This window comes from Heptranchias perlo, chromosome 25, assembly GCF_035084215.1.
Source record: "Heptranchias perlo isolate sHepPer1 chromosome 25, sHepPer1.hap1, whole genome shotgun sequence".
Classification (NCBI taxonomy): Eukaryota; Metazoa; Chordata; class Chondrichthyes; order Hexanchiformes; family Hexanchidae; genus Heptranchias; species Heptranchias perlo.
The window spans coordinates 25508421-25524170 of NC_090349.1; the positions used below are offsets into that span (position 1 = coordinate 25508421).

Here is a 15750-nt window from a genome sequence, read left to right on the forward strand (position 1 = left end):
CCAAAAATGACCAATTTTTAGAAATAGGGGTGTGCACGCTGCCTACTTATAATCTTCAACACCTCAGATATACATGGGGTGCGGAAAACCGTGAAGAGGCAAGAGTTAGGCCTCAAATGGGCCTTGAATGGCTAGAAAAGGCGGGACCTGAAAATTAACCAGAAGGAGCGGAAGGTGGGGGGGGAACAAAGGCAGGCAGGAGGAGGAGTAGAGGAGGAAGGAGGGAGGATAGGAGCCAGAAAATACCTGGAGGAGAGGCAGAGACCTGGGACAGGAGCAGGATATAAAAACCTGCTGCTGCTTTAAAGGGCTACGGCAGGACTGGAGGAAGAGGGCAACCTGAGTGAGAAGGATGGCAGCTAGATTAAAGAAATGAGTAACAAATTTAAGGGAGTTGGGTGTGCATGTCCTCCTAATGGATATACAGCTGACGTGGTGTGCAATTTCAGTGAGGGCCACTTCCTTGAACCACAGGACTCTTTTGTAGTGCAGGAAGAAGTTTAAAGACCTCACCAGAGCAGCTAGGTAAGCTATCTACCCACCCCGACCCTTCTTTGCAGTTTCTTTATATATGTGGTCAGCGGCAGAGCCAATGACCACACATCATTTTGTGGTTGGTCAAAGCATCTTTGGAAGACCGCCTCCATTTCGTTCCCAGGAACCTCCGTCACTCGTTTTCAGCTACCAGGTTCGGCCTGCGAGTCTGTGCAGGTCCTGGCTTGGCCTTCCGACTAGGTAACTCAGCATTCCCCAGTTCCCAACTCTGTCCCCTTCTTGCCAAGTCGGCCAAATTAGCCCTGGCTCCCGAGCTTGAGCCCTCAGGTCGCCTGCTTTAAAAAGAGGGATGCTTGATGAGCATCACACTCACATGGAGACACTGAGAACCATCTCAGAGGACTGAGACAGATGGCAGAGGTCATGACAAAGTCCAAAGCCATCCTTAGTGCTAATATCCAAGACGGGTTCGACACAGTGCAGCTGGAGTAGGTGGTGGCGCCACAAACATCTGCATTCATCCCTCCGACAGAGACTTGCATTTCAGTCTGTGCATCCACTTTGAAGGCATTGGCCTCAAGGCCTTGGGAGACCGTTTGGAAAGAACGATGAAAAATGATTTCTGAGGCCTACAGGGCAACACATCTTGGGGTCTTGCAGGTTCTAACTGATCCAGGATCCATATCAGTGATCTGGCTAGAATCCACCTTCATGATGCCGTTCTCTCTCCTGGTGAGAGTTCATGTGAGCTTTCTAGCCAACGCCCTCAGACGGCTGCTCATGCAGATATCACAATGCAGGATCAGGCTGCCCATGCACCTGCAGCAGTGACGCAGCCGGAAGAGTCCTCTTTGGACTCAGAAGCCCAAGACTAGGGCTACCTCAGTCCCAAGGCTCCTGATACCAGAGTACAGCCAATGCACAACTGGTGTCCCTAGCTCTCGGGTATCACCTCGACACGACACCAGCATAGGTTAAAGAACGGCACAGAGAGGCTCCAGGGGTGACATGGTGGTAATAAAGGTAACTATTCTACCAGCTTAACTTAAGTTAAGTGCATTTCTGGTATAAATGACGAATTTTCTGGGACAGCAACTTTGGCCCTTATTATCCTGTCATTTGCAAACATGTATAATTTTGGGTGCAGGTGCATCTTCTGCCAGCAGTCAATTCTACTCGAATTTAGTGTGTATTTTGGAACGGTGTAGCTCTGCTATATCTGATACGCTTCAAATTCCAGTCCCTTATGCCAGAACTACATCATTTTGGCACCAAAACAAATCTTGGAATTTCAGGCTGATAGTATTTCATAATTTTTGTATCATATATTTGACTTGTCACTCTGCAGCCACTATTTGTGAACCAGAATTAAATAATTATATAAAGTAAGATTTCAATGCTGGATACATTGCAATAATGTCACAGTTATCCGTCTTATGATGTGAATGTCAGTACCCTCCACATTTTTAACAGTTGATATCAGCACTGCAAACACACAAATTATCCCAAAGCAAAATAAAATCTTCGCATAGATATGAAACATTATACAATGTGAGATAGCAACAGATACTGGGGAATGATTTTAAGAATGCAAGCAGGTGTTGAGTTTTGGTTCATGATGATAACTAAACTGCTCAATTAGATTTGAACTTGGAAATAACTTTCTGCTATCCATTATTCTCATTACTCTCATTCTCCTGGAAAATATTTAGCATTCAGTTTGTAAATAGTAGCATAATTAAGGTCTCAAATCGCCATCCGAGTATTCAAATAGCTTGGTCACAAATAATCATGTTACAAGATACAATTCAACAGTGTTTTTTTAAAATTGCACATTCATCAAAAAAAAACTTCAGTTGATTATTGGGAAATATCCACTCTTTATCACAATTATTTCTTCATTCATAGTATTCTCTGAAAAGATGAAAATATAGGGAAGACTTCCCCTGCTCACTATCTGGAGCAAAATTATAAACATATTCTTTATCCGTGTTTATAATTTCACTTGTAAAACAAAATGATGCATAGACACAATGGGCTCGATTTTAGGGTCGGGTTACCTGCGGGTTTCCAGCGGGGGGGCCCCGAAAATCCCGATCTCCGATCACGTGACCGGATTCGGACGAAATCCTGGCCACTTCCGGGTACCGCGCTGACGTGCGGGGCTGCGCGCGCAAGCCCCGCTGGTGGGAATCCCGCAGGCAATTAAAGCCAGCGGGGTTCCACTTGAGAGCACTTAACTTGCTCGTTGTGGTCAGTTAATGAGCTGAAGCAGCTGTCAAAAGAGGAAGTGTGGGATTTTACGGTCAAAGCAGTCAGTTTCCAACACTGGGGGAAACAGGACCCTTCAAACCAGGCGTGTTGCAGCCAGCAGCCTGTGCCAGGTGCCAAGGTGCGCTCCACGGGGGAGCGCCCTCACCCACGCAGGAGGCCACCGCGTCACATAGGGCAACCCCTGCCCTCCACCAACCCCCGCCAAGCCAGAGGACAGACCGACACGAAACCGCAGCCCCAGTCCGAGGACCCACCCACCTACCCTGCACAACCCCTCAGACCAACACCTGCCAGTTGGGTGGTGTGTGGACACCCTCGGAGGACGAAGAGCATGACCACCACCAGCAGCCTCGCAGTCCACGCCGTCCGCCGCAGAGACGTGGATCCCCCCAACACGGTGTGGTTGCACGCCCACCTGCACAGCAGGAGGGAGGGCTACCGCAGAGAGAGACGCGTCGCAGAGGGCACTACCCTCGCCACAGGGTCCACAGACCGAGGCGCAGCTCCCCGGACCTCTCCCAGCAGCAGTGCACAGGGAGGCGCAGATTCGCTCGACATGTAGTCGTGGAGATCTGCAGCCTCTTTCATGCCGAGCTGCTCCTGGCTGGCCCCAGCACCAACTGCTTACCTGTCGCTGGCAAAGTCACCACTGTCCTCCACACCTTCTCCTCCGCATCCTTCCAGGGTGCAGCCGGCAACACCGCCGATGTCTCTCAGTTGTCTGCGCGGACGAGCCCTGCAAATACACCTGCACCTACTCTGCAGTAACACGATGGGTGGCATCAGTGGTGGGTCCTCATAGTGATACCCAGGAGCGGGCATTATTGGACACAATGGACAGGATTCGCGGAGACATGGCAGTGGTGGTGTCAATATAATGTGTGCTGTTTGTGGCTCTGAAATTCAATATGGGTAACACCCATGACAAACCCTCAGACACCCTTGTGCACCCCCTTCATGCTGACGAGACGTTTGCCTTACCCTGCCTACTGCACATATGTGATGCATGCCCTGTGGCTGCAGCACAGGTGGTGGCAGGTTGAGTGAGGCTGGCCGTGAGGGAGATGCACGAGAGGGTGAGTATGGGATGGAGCAATGAGATTGTATGAGGATTGGGTCGCGTGTTAGTGGCAGGATGAGTACTGGCGAGGTGAGTAGGTGGAGGTAAGATGAGGATGGGGTGTGAGTGGGCATGAAGGGTGATGTGACAGAATAGTGTTGGCGGTGCCGAAGGAGATTTGGGGTGGGGGCAGTGTTGTGGCAGACGGAGTGTAGGGGAAAGACTTCGTGTTCTCACTGTGGCTGACCTACTGTGGTCATTGCAGCGCCTCCTGCACTGTATGCAGGTGGGCGATATGTTGGTGGCGCAGGTGACCCCCTCTGCCACCTCGAGCCAGGCCTTCTTGGTGGCAGAGGCAGGCCGCTTCCTCCCGCCCGCCGGGGGGAAGATCTGTGTCCTCCCCCTCCTCCTCACCCCATCTGATGATACCTGGGGTGAGGCATCATTAAACTGGGAGCAGCCTTCCCCCTGGGCTGCTCCATGCTGCAATTTGTCGCATTGGTTGCAGCATCTGTCAGTGGAGGACTGCCCCTTTAACTAGAGAGCCTCCAGCTGACAGATCGTACTGCGCATGCGCAGCCCGCCCGACGCGCAGGCCAGCGCCGTGGACCCCGGAGGAGCAGGTAATTGGATCCTATTAGTGGATTGCCTGCTACGATCGCGTGGGCAACCCACTAATTTCGCCGTTCGCGTTTTCGACGCTCCCGGAGGACCACCCGCTGGGAACCCGCAGGCCTGCTAAATTCGAGCCCAATATATCAAGAATTAATTTTTTAAAAAAGATCCCACTAATTCCTACGTGTTTTAGGACTCATGCAGAGTGTAAATTCCGAACAAAAAATGAGAGAATGCTTGTTTTTTTTCCGCAATTAATGACCCACAAACAAAATTTTTGGAATGCACAGCTTTGAAATGTTTAATTTCTGAGAAACCAATTTTGTTAGGGGGCCGGTAATTAAAGAAAAACAGGTATTTTTCCATTCTTGAGTGCAATTTTGAGTGATTACAACGAAAGTTAAATACACATCTGAGTTCTATAAATATTCACGGATGATAACCTGCCTCTCCCTTACCTGTCAGACACAGTGACCACTGTAATACTATAATTCTGTAGATTCACCAGTTTGAGAGCTCTTTTTTTGTACGATTTCACTTTATCATCAAATTGAATTTGTGGTGTACGCACGGTGTCCCAGATAACCAAATTCCCTGCAGAAGTAGCAGTGAGTACTTGTGAAGGGGTAAGATGGAAAACTGATTGACTGTAGAGTCCTACAATCTTGTTAAATGTCTGTGGAAGGAAAGATCATAGGGGTAAAGTTTAGACAGTTAACCATTAGACTGTAAGCAGGCAAATGCCAATCTCCTTGCTGCAATAGTAATAACTGAAGAGGCATCATTTGTTTTCAGTGAGTAGGAGGTAGAGTACACTCTTACAAATTTTGAGAACTGCTGGTTAATAGTTATTCATCTAACCTATGTTATTCTGTTTTTTTGTACTTTTAACTCCATCAACCTTCTGGCTGAATGCCTGCTCCAAGGCAGTATCATGCTTCTGCAGCCCCTATCAGGATGCAATAGAGACCGATCACCTGGGTCTCTCCTCTGATTTTCCCTCCCACTGCAGGGAGAGGACAGACCTTTTGTCATGCATCTCCTTGCTCAGATCAGGAACTAATCAAAGCAAGACTTGAACTTCCGCCTGTCCCCTCCATGCCACACAGCAGTCATGTGCTGATATTCAGCACCACCACATCACCCTTCAACGCTGTTCTTAAAAAGAAAAATTATGCAGCACTGTTTTGAAAGAAGAGTTAACTCATTCATCATTAAATCTTTCGTAGTTAGGTGTCTGTTCCCCATATCTGCTACTCTGTAGAAAAAAGATAATCTTCTAATCTCTAGTTTCATTTGAGGCTTATTAATTTAAAAACGGAGAACAATTTTCAAGAATGCTATATAGAATGCAGAAAGTACTATGGAGCAATTTTTTCTTCAGAAATACTCAAAACTATTAAATTGATTTTTGTCCGACTTTTTTATATATATAGTTTTTGTATCAGGTTTCAATGTAGCACTTCAAATAATAAAATGTTATTAATACTTACATCATCTGTAAGGATTGGTGCTGCAAATTCCAACAGGTCCTCTTTCTAAAAGGCATTCAATTGAGACATAGATTAATAAAATGAATTACTATTAAAATTACAGTACAGGTTCACATTAACAAATATTCAGTTTCTCAAAAAAAATTGCATAACTTTCCTATAAAAATTAAATGTCAATTACAATTGCTCCTTAGTTTGTCTTTCTACTATAGTTCTTTTTTCAAAACATTGGTACGAGGCAAATTGCATTTATATCGATATTGAGTTTCTGGTTGTTGGCCATTAGGGATTTTAATGGAGGAACTATTCAGTCAGAACCACCGATCATCAGGCAGTACAGGCCTCTGAGTAACTACTTCTCCTGACCTGTTTCCCCTCCCCAATGACGGGGTTGTCATTACAGTGTAACAAGCTGACGTAGGCAACTTCTGTTATAAATGTGAACATAGGAATTCATATAGTGAAACTATAAAAATAAGGTCCGAATGTATGACTTTAAATGGGGACTAAATTATGCATGCAAGCTCTGTCCCAATTATCCCTTGTTTTTTAATCCCGCTTCAATTGAAGACTACATTTGGTCTTAACTCCCCATATGCAATGGAGATCAAATATTGTTTTTAAAAAAGAAAGTCAGTCATTTCATTCAGCATTCTCTGACCTGGAGCTGGAACTTACAAAAAGTTACAAATGCCCTTGATTGACTTCAGGAGTTTATAAGCAGCTACAATTATCTGGATTTGCCTAATTAGAACTCTTCCCCACAGGGAATACCTGCGTAATAATCTTAAAGAGACAGGCATTATTTGCAGTTAAACATCTCAACTGTGCTTCATATATCAGATTACCTGTGAGCAGCAGTACATGAGATCCATTTGGACATATAACAGCAATACACGAAAAACCCCAGAACAGATGTCGAAGTTAATCATACTTATTTTAACTGCTTGATAAACCCTTTAATAATTAAAAAAGTCACCTTTTAGAGAAACTAAATTACTGTATTGTATATTACTGTATATAAAATTACATAGGTCAGCAAATTAGACAAGTTATAGAGTCATAGAGTCATAGAGTCATACAGCACGGATAGAGGCCCTTCGGCCCATCGTGTCCGCGCCGGCCATCAGCCCTGTCTACTCTAATCCCATATTCCAGCATTTGGTCCGTAGCCTTGTATGCTATGGCATTTCAAGTGCTCATCCAAATGCTTCTTGAATGTTGTGAGGGTTCCTGCCTCCACAACCCTTTCAGGCAGTGAGTTCCAGACTCCAACCACCCTCTGGGTGAAAAAGTTCTTTCTCAAATCCCCTCTAAACCTCCCGCCTTTTACCTTGAATCTATGTCCCCTTGTTATGGAACCCTCAACGAAGGGAAAAAGCTCCTTAGTATCCATCCTATCTGTGCCCCTCATAATTTTGTACACCTCAATCATGTCCCCCCTCAGCCTCCTCTGCTCCAAGGAAAACAAACCCAATCTTCCCAGTCTCTCTTCATAGCTGAAGCGCTCCAGCCCTGGTAACATCCTGGTGAATCTCCTCTGCACCCTCTCCAAAGCGATCACATCCTTCCTGTAGTGTGGCGACCAGAACTGCACACAGTACTCCAGCTGTGGCCTAACCAGTGTTTTATACAGCTCCATCATAACCTCCTTGCTCTTATATTCTATGCCTCGGCTAATAAAGGCAAGTATCCCATATGCCTTCTTTACCACCTTATCTACCTGTTCCGCCGCCTTCAGGGATCTGTGAACTTGCACACCAAGATCCCTCTGACCCTCTGTCTTGCCTAGGGTCCTCCCATTCATTGTGTATTCCCTTGCCTTGTTAGTCCCTCCAAAGTGCATCACCTCGCACTTTTCCGGGTTAAATTCCATTTGCCACTGTTCCGCCCATCTGACCAACCCATCTATATCGTCCTGCAGACTGAGGCTATCCTCCTCACTATTTACCACCCTACCAATCTTTGTATCATCAGCGAACTTACTGATCATACCTTTTACATTCATATCCAAGTCATTAATGTAGACCACAAACAGCAAGGGACCCAGCACCGATCCCTGTGGTACCCCACTGGCCACAGGCTTCCAGTCACAAAAACAACCTTCGACCATCACCCTCTGCCTTCTGCCACTAAGCCAGTTTTGTATCCAAAGTGCCAAGGCACCCTGGATTCCATGGGCTCGTACCTTCTTGACCAGTCTCCTGTGGGGGACTTTATCGAAGGCCTTACTGAAATCCATATATACCACATCCACTGCGTTACCCTCATCCACACGCCTAGTCACCCCCTCAAAAAATTCAATCAAATTAGTCAGACATGATCTTCCCTTGACAAAGCCATGTTGACTATCCCTGATTAATCCTTGCTTCTCCAAGTGGAGACTAATTTTGTCCTTCAGAATTTTTTCCAATAATTTTCCTACCACTGATGTTAGGCTCACTGACCTGTAGTTCCCCGGTTTTTCCCTACTCCCCTTCTTGAATAATGGTATTACATTAGCGGTTCTCCAGTCCTCTGGCACATCCCCTGTGGCCAGAGAGGTTCTGAATATATGTGTCAGAGCCCCCGCAATCTCCTCCTTTGCCTCACACAGTAGCCTGGGATACATTTCGTCCGGGCCTGGGGATTTATCCATTTTTAGGCCTGCTAAAACCGCCAATACCTCCTCCCGCTCGAAGTTAATATGTTCGAGTATATCACAGTCCCCCTGCCGTATTTCTATGTCTACATCGTCCTTCTCCATAGTGAAAACAGATGCAAAAAATTCATTTAGAACCCCTCCTACATCTGCCGGCTCCACACACAGATTGCCATTTTTGTCCCTAATGGGCCCTATTTTTTCCCTAGTCATCCTCTTACCCTTAATATACTTATAAAACATCTTAGGATTTTCCTTTATTTTGCTCGCCAGTGTTATTTCATGGCCCCTCCTTGATCTCCTAATTTCTTTTTTAAGTATCCCCCTGCACTTTTTGTACTCCTCTAGGGCTTCCTCCGTCTTTAGCCTTTTGTATCTGCCAAAAGCCCTCCTTTTTTTCCTAATCCATTCTCGTATATCCCCTGACATCCAAGGTTCCCTGGAGTTCTTGGAACCACCCTTGACCTTTACGGGAACATGTTGCCATTGTATGGTCTCAATCTCCCTTCTGAAAGACTCCCATTGCTCCGATGCGGATTTTCCTACAAGCAGCTGATCCCAGTCCATTTTGGCCAGATCCTGCCTTATCCTATTAAAATCGGCCTTCCCCCAATTTAGAACCTTTATTTCCGGCCCCTCCCTGTCCTTTTCCATGACCACCTTAAATCTCACCGAATTATGGTCACTGTCACCAAAGTGCTCACCTACTAGCACTTCTTCCACTTGGCCGGCCACATTCCCTAGAATTAGGTCCAGTACCGCCCCCTCTCTTGTAGGATTTTCTACATGCTGGCTCAAAAAGCTCTCCTGGATGCACGTTAAGAATTTTGTACCCTCTAAGCCTTTTACACTCTGGTATCCCAGTTAATATTGGGGAAGTTGAAATCCCCCACGATTATTACCCTATTATTTGCACAATTTTCTGAGATTTGCCTACATATCTGTTCCTCGATCTCCCCCTGACTGTTTGGGGGCCTATAGTACACTCCCATCAAAGTGCTTGCCCCCTTTTTGTTTTTAAGCTCCACCCATATGGCCTCATTAGAGGAACCTGCTAATATATCATCCCTCCTTATGGCAGTAATCGATTCTTTAATTAATATTGCGACCCCCCCTCCTCTTATACCTCCCCCTCTGTCTCGCCTGAAGATTCTGTACCCCGGAATATTGAGCTGCCAGTCTTGCCCCTCCCTCAACCATGTCTCTGTGACAGCAACAATATCATACTCCCATGTGTTTATCAACACCTTCAGTTCATCCACCTTATTCGCAAGACTCCTTGCATTAAAATAGATGCCATCCAGCCTTGCCCTTACATATTTGCCCTGTCTTCCAAGATGACTTGTTTTTTTCTCTATATTTGGCTGCACATCACCCCCTATTGTAGCTCCACTCTGTATCCCATCCCCCTGCCAAGTTAGTTTAAACCCCCCCCAACAGTGCTAGCAAACCTCCCCGCAAGGATATTTGTCCCGCTCTGGTTCAGGTGCAACCCATCCAACTTGTACAAGTCCCACCTTCCCCAGAAGCAGGCCCAGTGATCCAGGAAACTTACCCAAGTTTCAAACTTTGTATGAAACTGTAAACCACAAGACATCTGAAGTCTTTCTGTAAATGTCTTATCACTTATTTGTAACCATCTTCTACTGTATGCCAGTAAAAAATGCTTGAAGTAAATGGCTGGGTCACACTCTGCTAATATTCAATAACACTCACCCAAGTATAGAATACGACTTCAGTTTTATTGTTGCTGAGCAGCTCAGTATTATCTTCAGGATTAAATAGTATAAACGTCTAGAAAGAAAAACAATGTAATTTAAAAATACCATCAAGCTACTTTTCAACCTGTTACACAGTCAACTCCACTTAAGTGACTATCTAACAAATGACTGTTAAGTTAAAATAAATTAAAAATCCAAAACCATTTCCAATCTAGATCTATTAAGTTCATTCCCGATAACAGTAGTTTATAGTTATAATTATTCAGTTAAGTAAAAATGCTTTTTTTGCTTAGATTATAGATTTTATCATGTTTAGAGCCTGAGTTACACAATCACTTTCTGAAGAGCTTCTGTACAGCAAATGAACAAGTCACACCAAGAACAAGCATTTTGCACTTTAGAAAAAGTTTCCATTACAATTAATTTTAGATTATAAATTATAAAACACAAAAGCTGTACTAATACTTTACTGTGATTCTTTGGCAAATTAATATCTTCATACTTTTATGACTAACTGGACACTTTCGCAAAATAAATCAAGTGTATTACAACAACACTCAGCATTAGAATGAGTTTTGATGCAAGGTAAATATGCTTTATTAGAATAATTGAGAACAGAACTAAGGCTTTTAAACATTTACATATGGGACAAATATATGTTTGTGCATAGATTTCTATTATTTTGTTTTCTTAAGGGTCATGTAACACAAAATATAAAATTATGATCAGATCATTTTCAAAACAAAGTATATTTATAATGTTAAAAAATATTACTTCTACGCAAGCTTCCTGTCAACTTTTTCTATTATAAATTCCTATGTCCACATTTAGAATGGAAACTGCCTATGTAAACTTATTACACTGTAATTACACCTTCCCCTGAATAGAGGCACAGCAGAAGAGTCTAATTAAAGTGTGACCAGTTTATATAGACCTTTCCCATTATAAATGTGGGCATAGGAATTCATAATGGCAATATAAAAATAAAAACAGAATATATTACTTTAAAATGGAAAATGAACTACATCTGTACACCTGTTCCAATTATCCACAGCCCTCTAACCTCATTTCATCTGTAGACTACACTTGGTGTTCACTCAATGTGTGCAATGCCGAAGGAGATCAACTACACTACAAAAACATATTGAACAATGTCATATCTATAAACAACAAAGAATTCCATGAAATAGTGTAACTGAAAGATCACCCTTTTATTTGCTTATATGTTTTATTATATTCATTACTATATACAGGAGGTTTTTTCCATTCTTGAATCCCATTCCTTTATAGTTTTCTACTTTAGAGACACTGCCAATACCAAGTAGACTGAAGAAGGCTGATCCTACCCAAAACAGTTGTCTCAACTTAAGTATCAGCTTGGCTCAGTTGGTAACATGCTCATCTCTGTGTCAGAAGGTTGTAGGTTTAAGTCTTACTCCAGGACTTAAGCATATAACCTAGGATGACAGTGCACTACTGAGGAAGTGGTCCTTTAGTTAAGATGTCAAACCAACATCCTACCTGCCTAATTGGGTGGAAATGAATGATCCCATGTCACTATTCGAAGAAAAATAGGGCATTCTCCTGGTGTTCTGGTTAACATTTCTCCCTCAATAAATACCACCACAGATTAAGTAATCATTTATCTTATTACTGTTGTTAGATCTCACCGTATGCAAAATTGCTGCCATGTTTGCCTACATTACAATGGTCACTACACTGCAAAGCAATTCATTGTAGGTGAAATGCTTTGAAATATTTCTGAGATGTGATAACGTGCTATATAAATACAAGTCTTTCTTTTCTTTAACTAGTCATCTTGATTAGAAATGACGCATACACTTAAGGGTAATATTTCCGCGGTAGTTGAGAAGGAAAAATGAGGAGAGGCAATACGTACTAAATAGTACAATTTTAAAGGGGGTGCAGGAACAGAGAGTCCTGGGGGTGCACATACACAAATCTTTCAAGGTAGCAGGACAAGTTGAGAAGGCTGTTAAAAAAGCATATGGGATTCTGGACTTTATTAATAGAGGCATAGAGTACAAAAGCAAAGAAGTTACACTAAACCTTTATAAAACACTGGTTAGGCCTCAGCTGGAGTACTGTGTTCAATTCTGGGCACTACATTTTAGGAAGGATCTCAAGGCCTTAGGGAGGGTGCAGAATAGATTTACTAGAATGGTGCCAGAGATGAGATACTACAGTTATGTGGAGAGACTGGAGAAGCTGGGGCTGTTCTCCTTAGAACAGAGAAGGTTAAGGGCAGATTTGATAGAGGTGTTCAAAATCATGAACGGTTTTAACAGAGTAAATAAGGAGAAACTGTTTCCAGTGGCAGGAGGGTCGGCAACCAGAGGGCACAGATTTAAGTAATCGGCAAAAGAGCCAGAGGCGACATGAGGAAACTTTTTTTTTACACAGCGAGTTGCAATGATCTGGAATACACTGCCTGAAAGGGTGGTGGAAGCAGATTCAATAGTAACTTTCAAAATGGAATTGGATAAATACTTGAAGGGAAAAAATTTACAGGGCTATGGGGAAAGAGCAGGGGAATGGGACTAATTGGATAGCTCTTTCAAAGAGCCAGCATAGTTATAATGGGTCAAATGGCCTCCTCCTGTGCTGTACCGACTATGATACTATAAGTCGCCTGATCTTCCATCATAATGTCGGTGGAAAATTGGCAGAAACCCTGGAGAAACAGTGTAATGTTTTGAAATGCCAGCCAAATGAGACACGAGAATTTTATGTATACTATACCATGCATATGCTGTTCGACTTATTTATTTCAATGTAACTTAACTGATGCAAAAAAAATTGTAATATATGATTTTTCTAAAATGTACCTGAGGGCCAAAAGCAGGACTCAGGTCCACAGAACAAAGTGGTCCTTTATTTTGTGAAGTCCATTCCCAAATAGACACCCGCTAAAAAAAAAGTATAAAACACACAGTTCCAGCTGCAATGAAATGAACATTGAATGAGATACAAATACTTATGACAAAATACCATGGCACTACAATTTGAAATCTCTGACTGAATCTCTCCAATCAGGTGTGCAACCCTCCCATAGCATTAAAACATCCCAAACCAAAATCACAAACCATATTCTATTTGACTGTGGTGCATTATTCCTTCTCACCCTCCTCGGCATTTCTGCAGCCGATGACATGATCGACCACACAATCCTCCTCCACAGGATAGCCCTCACTTAGTTCCACTAATAACTATCCAATCACAGACACAGTGGGCTCGATGTTACCAGGCCTGCGGGTTTCCGGCGGGTTGGGTTTCGGGAGCGTGGTCAACATGCTCGGTGAAATTAGTGGGTTGCCCGCGCGATCGTAGCAGGCAACACACTAATAGGAATCAATTACCTGCTCCTCCGGGGTCCACGCTGCTGGTCTGCGCGTCGGGCGGGCTGCGCATGCGCAGTACGATCTGTCAGCTGGAGGCTCTCTAGTTAAAGGGGCAGTCCTCCACTGACAGATGCTGCAACCAATGGGACAAATTTCAGCATGGAGCAGCCCAGGGGGAAGGCTGCTCCCAGTTTAATGATGCCTCACCCCAGGTATCATCAGATGGGGTGAGGAGGAGGGCGAAGACAGAGATCTTCCACCCGGCGGGCGGGAGGAAGCGGCCAGCCTCTGCCACCAAGAAGGCCTGGCTCGAGGTGGCAGAGGGGGTCACCTGCGCAACCAACATATCGCCCACCTGCATACAGTGCAGGAGGCGCTGCAATGACCTCAGTAGGTCAGCCACAGTGAGAACACGAAGTCTTTCCCCTACACTCCATCTGCCACAACACTGCCCCAACCCCACATCTCCTTCGGCACCGCCAACACTACTCTGTTACATCACCCCTCATACCCACTCAAACCCCATCCTCATCTTACCTCCACCTACTCACCTCGCCAGTACTCATCCTGCCACTAACACGCGACCCAATCCTCATACAATCTCATGGCTCTATCCCATACTCACCCTCTTGTGCATCTCCCTCACGGCCAGCCTCACTCAACCTGCCACCACCTGTGCTGCAGCCACAGGGCATGCATCACATATGTGCAGTAGGCAGCGTAAGGCAAATGTTTCGTGAGCATGAAGGGGGTGCACAAGGGTGTCGGAGGGTTTGCCATGGGTGTTACCTATATTGAATTTCAGAGCAACAAACAGCACACATTATATTGGCACCACCACTGCCATGTCTCCGCGAATCCTGTCTGTTGTGTCCAATAATGCCCGATCCTGGGTATCACTATGAGGACCCACCACTGATGCCACCCATCGTGTTACTGCAGAGTAGGTGCAGGTGTATTTGCAGGGCTCTTCCGCGCAGACCACTGAGAGACATCGGCGGTGTAGCCGGCTGCACCCTGGAAGGATGCGGAGGAGAAGTTGTGGAGGGCAGTGGTGACTTTGGCAGCGACAGGTAAGCACTTGGTGCTGGGGCCAGCCAGGAGCAGCTCGGCATGAAAGAGCCTGCAGATCTCCACGACTACATGTCGAGCGAATCTGCGCCTCCGTGTGCACTGCTGCTCGGAGAGGTCCGGGGAGCTTCGCCTCGGTCTGTGGACCATGTGGCGAGGGTAGTGCCCTCTGCGATGCGACTCTCTCTGCGGTAGCCCTCCTCCTGCTGTGCAGGTGGGCGTGCAACAACACCGTGTTGGGGGGCTCCACGTCTCTGCGGCGGACCGCGTGGACTGCGAGGCTGCTGGGGCTGGTCATGCTGTTCGTCCTCCGAGGGTGTCCACGCACCACCCATCTGGCAGGTGTTGGTCTGAGGGGTTGTGCAGGGTAGGTGGGTGGTTCCTCGGACTGGGGCTGCGGTTTCGTGTCGGTCTGTCCTCTGGCTTGGCGGGGGGTGGTGGGGGGCAGGGGTTGCCCTATGTGACGCGGTGGCCTCCTGCGTGGGTGAGGGCTCTCCCCCGTGGAGTGCACCTTGGCAGCTGCCACAGGCTGCTGGCTGCAACACGCCTGGTTGGAGAGAGACTGTTTCCCCCAGTGTGTGAAACAGTCTGCGATGCAGGTAAAATCCCACACTTCCTCTTTTGACAGCTGATTCAGCTCATTAACTGACCTCAACAAGCAAGTCATCGGGGAACCCGGAAGTGGTCGGGATCGCGGCGCGATCCGGTCACGTGACCTCATATCGGGATTTTCGGGGGCCCCCCGCTGGAAACCCGACCCTAAAATCGAGCCCAGTGTATCCAGCAAAAGCTTCTCTTCCCACCCTGTTACCTCTGGAGTTTCACAAGGATATCTCTTTGGGCTCCTCCTCTTCCTTATGCACATGCTGCCCCTTGGCAACATCATCTGCAGACATGAGGTCAGTTTCCACATGTAAACTGATGATGCCCAGCTTTAACTCTCCATTACCTCTTTCAACCCCCTCACTACCTTTATTATCAGAGTGCTTGTCCAACATCCGGTCTTGGATGAGCCGCA

General features: G+C 45.6%; 1 protein-coding gene across 3 annotated transcripts in view; it reads right to left on the reverse strand.

Moving 5' to 3' along the window:
* cfap251 (cilia and flagella associated protein 251) overlaps positions 1-15750 on the reverse strand; it is a 63099-nt gene that overhangs the window by 32345 nt on the left and 15004 nt on the right. For all 3 annotated transcript variants that reach the window (XM_068005797.1, XM_068005796.1, XM_068005798.1), the window contains 4 exons: positions 13149-13229; positions 10295-10372; positions 5938-5982; positions 4903-5120 (listed from right to left, as the gene is read on the reverse strand). In XM_068005797.1, coding sequence (XP_067861898.1) covers positions 4903-5120; positions 5938-5982; positions 10295-10372; positions 13149-13229 — 422 coding nt within the window. The remainder of the gene's footprint in view (positions 1-4902; positions 5121-5937; positions 5983-10294; positions 10373-13148; positions 13230-15750) is intronic.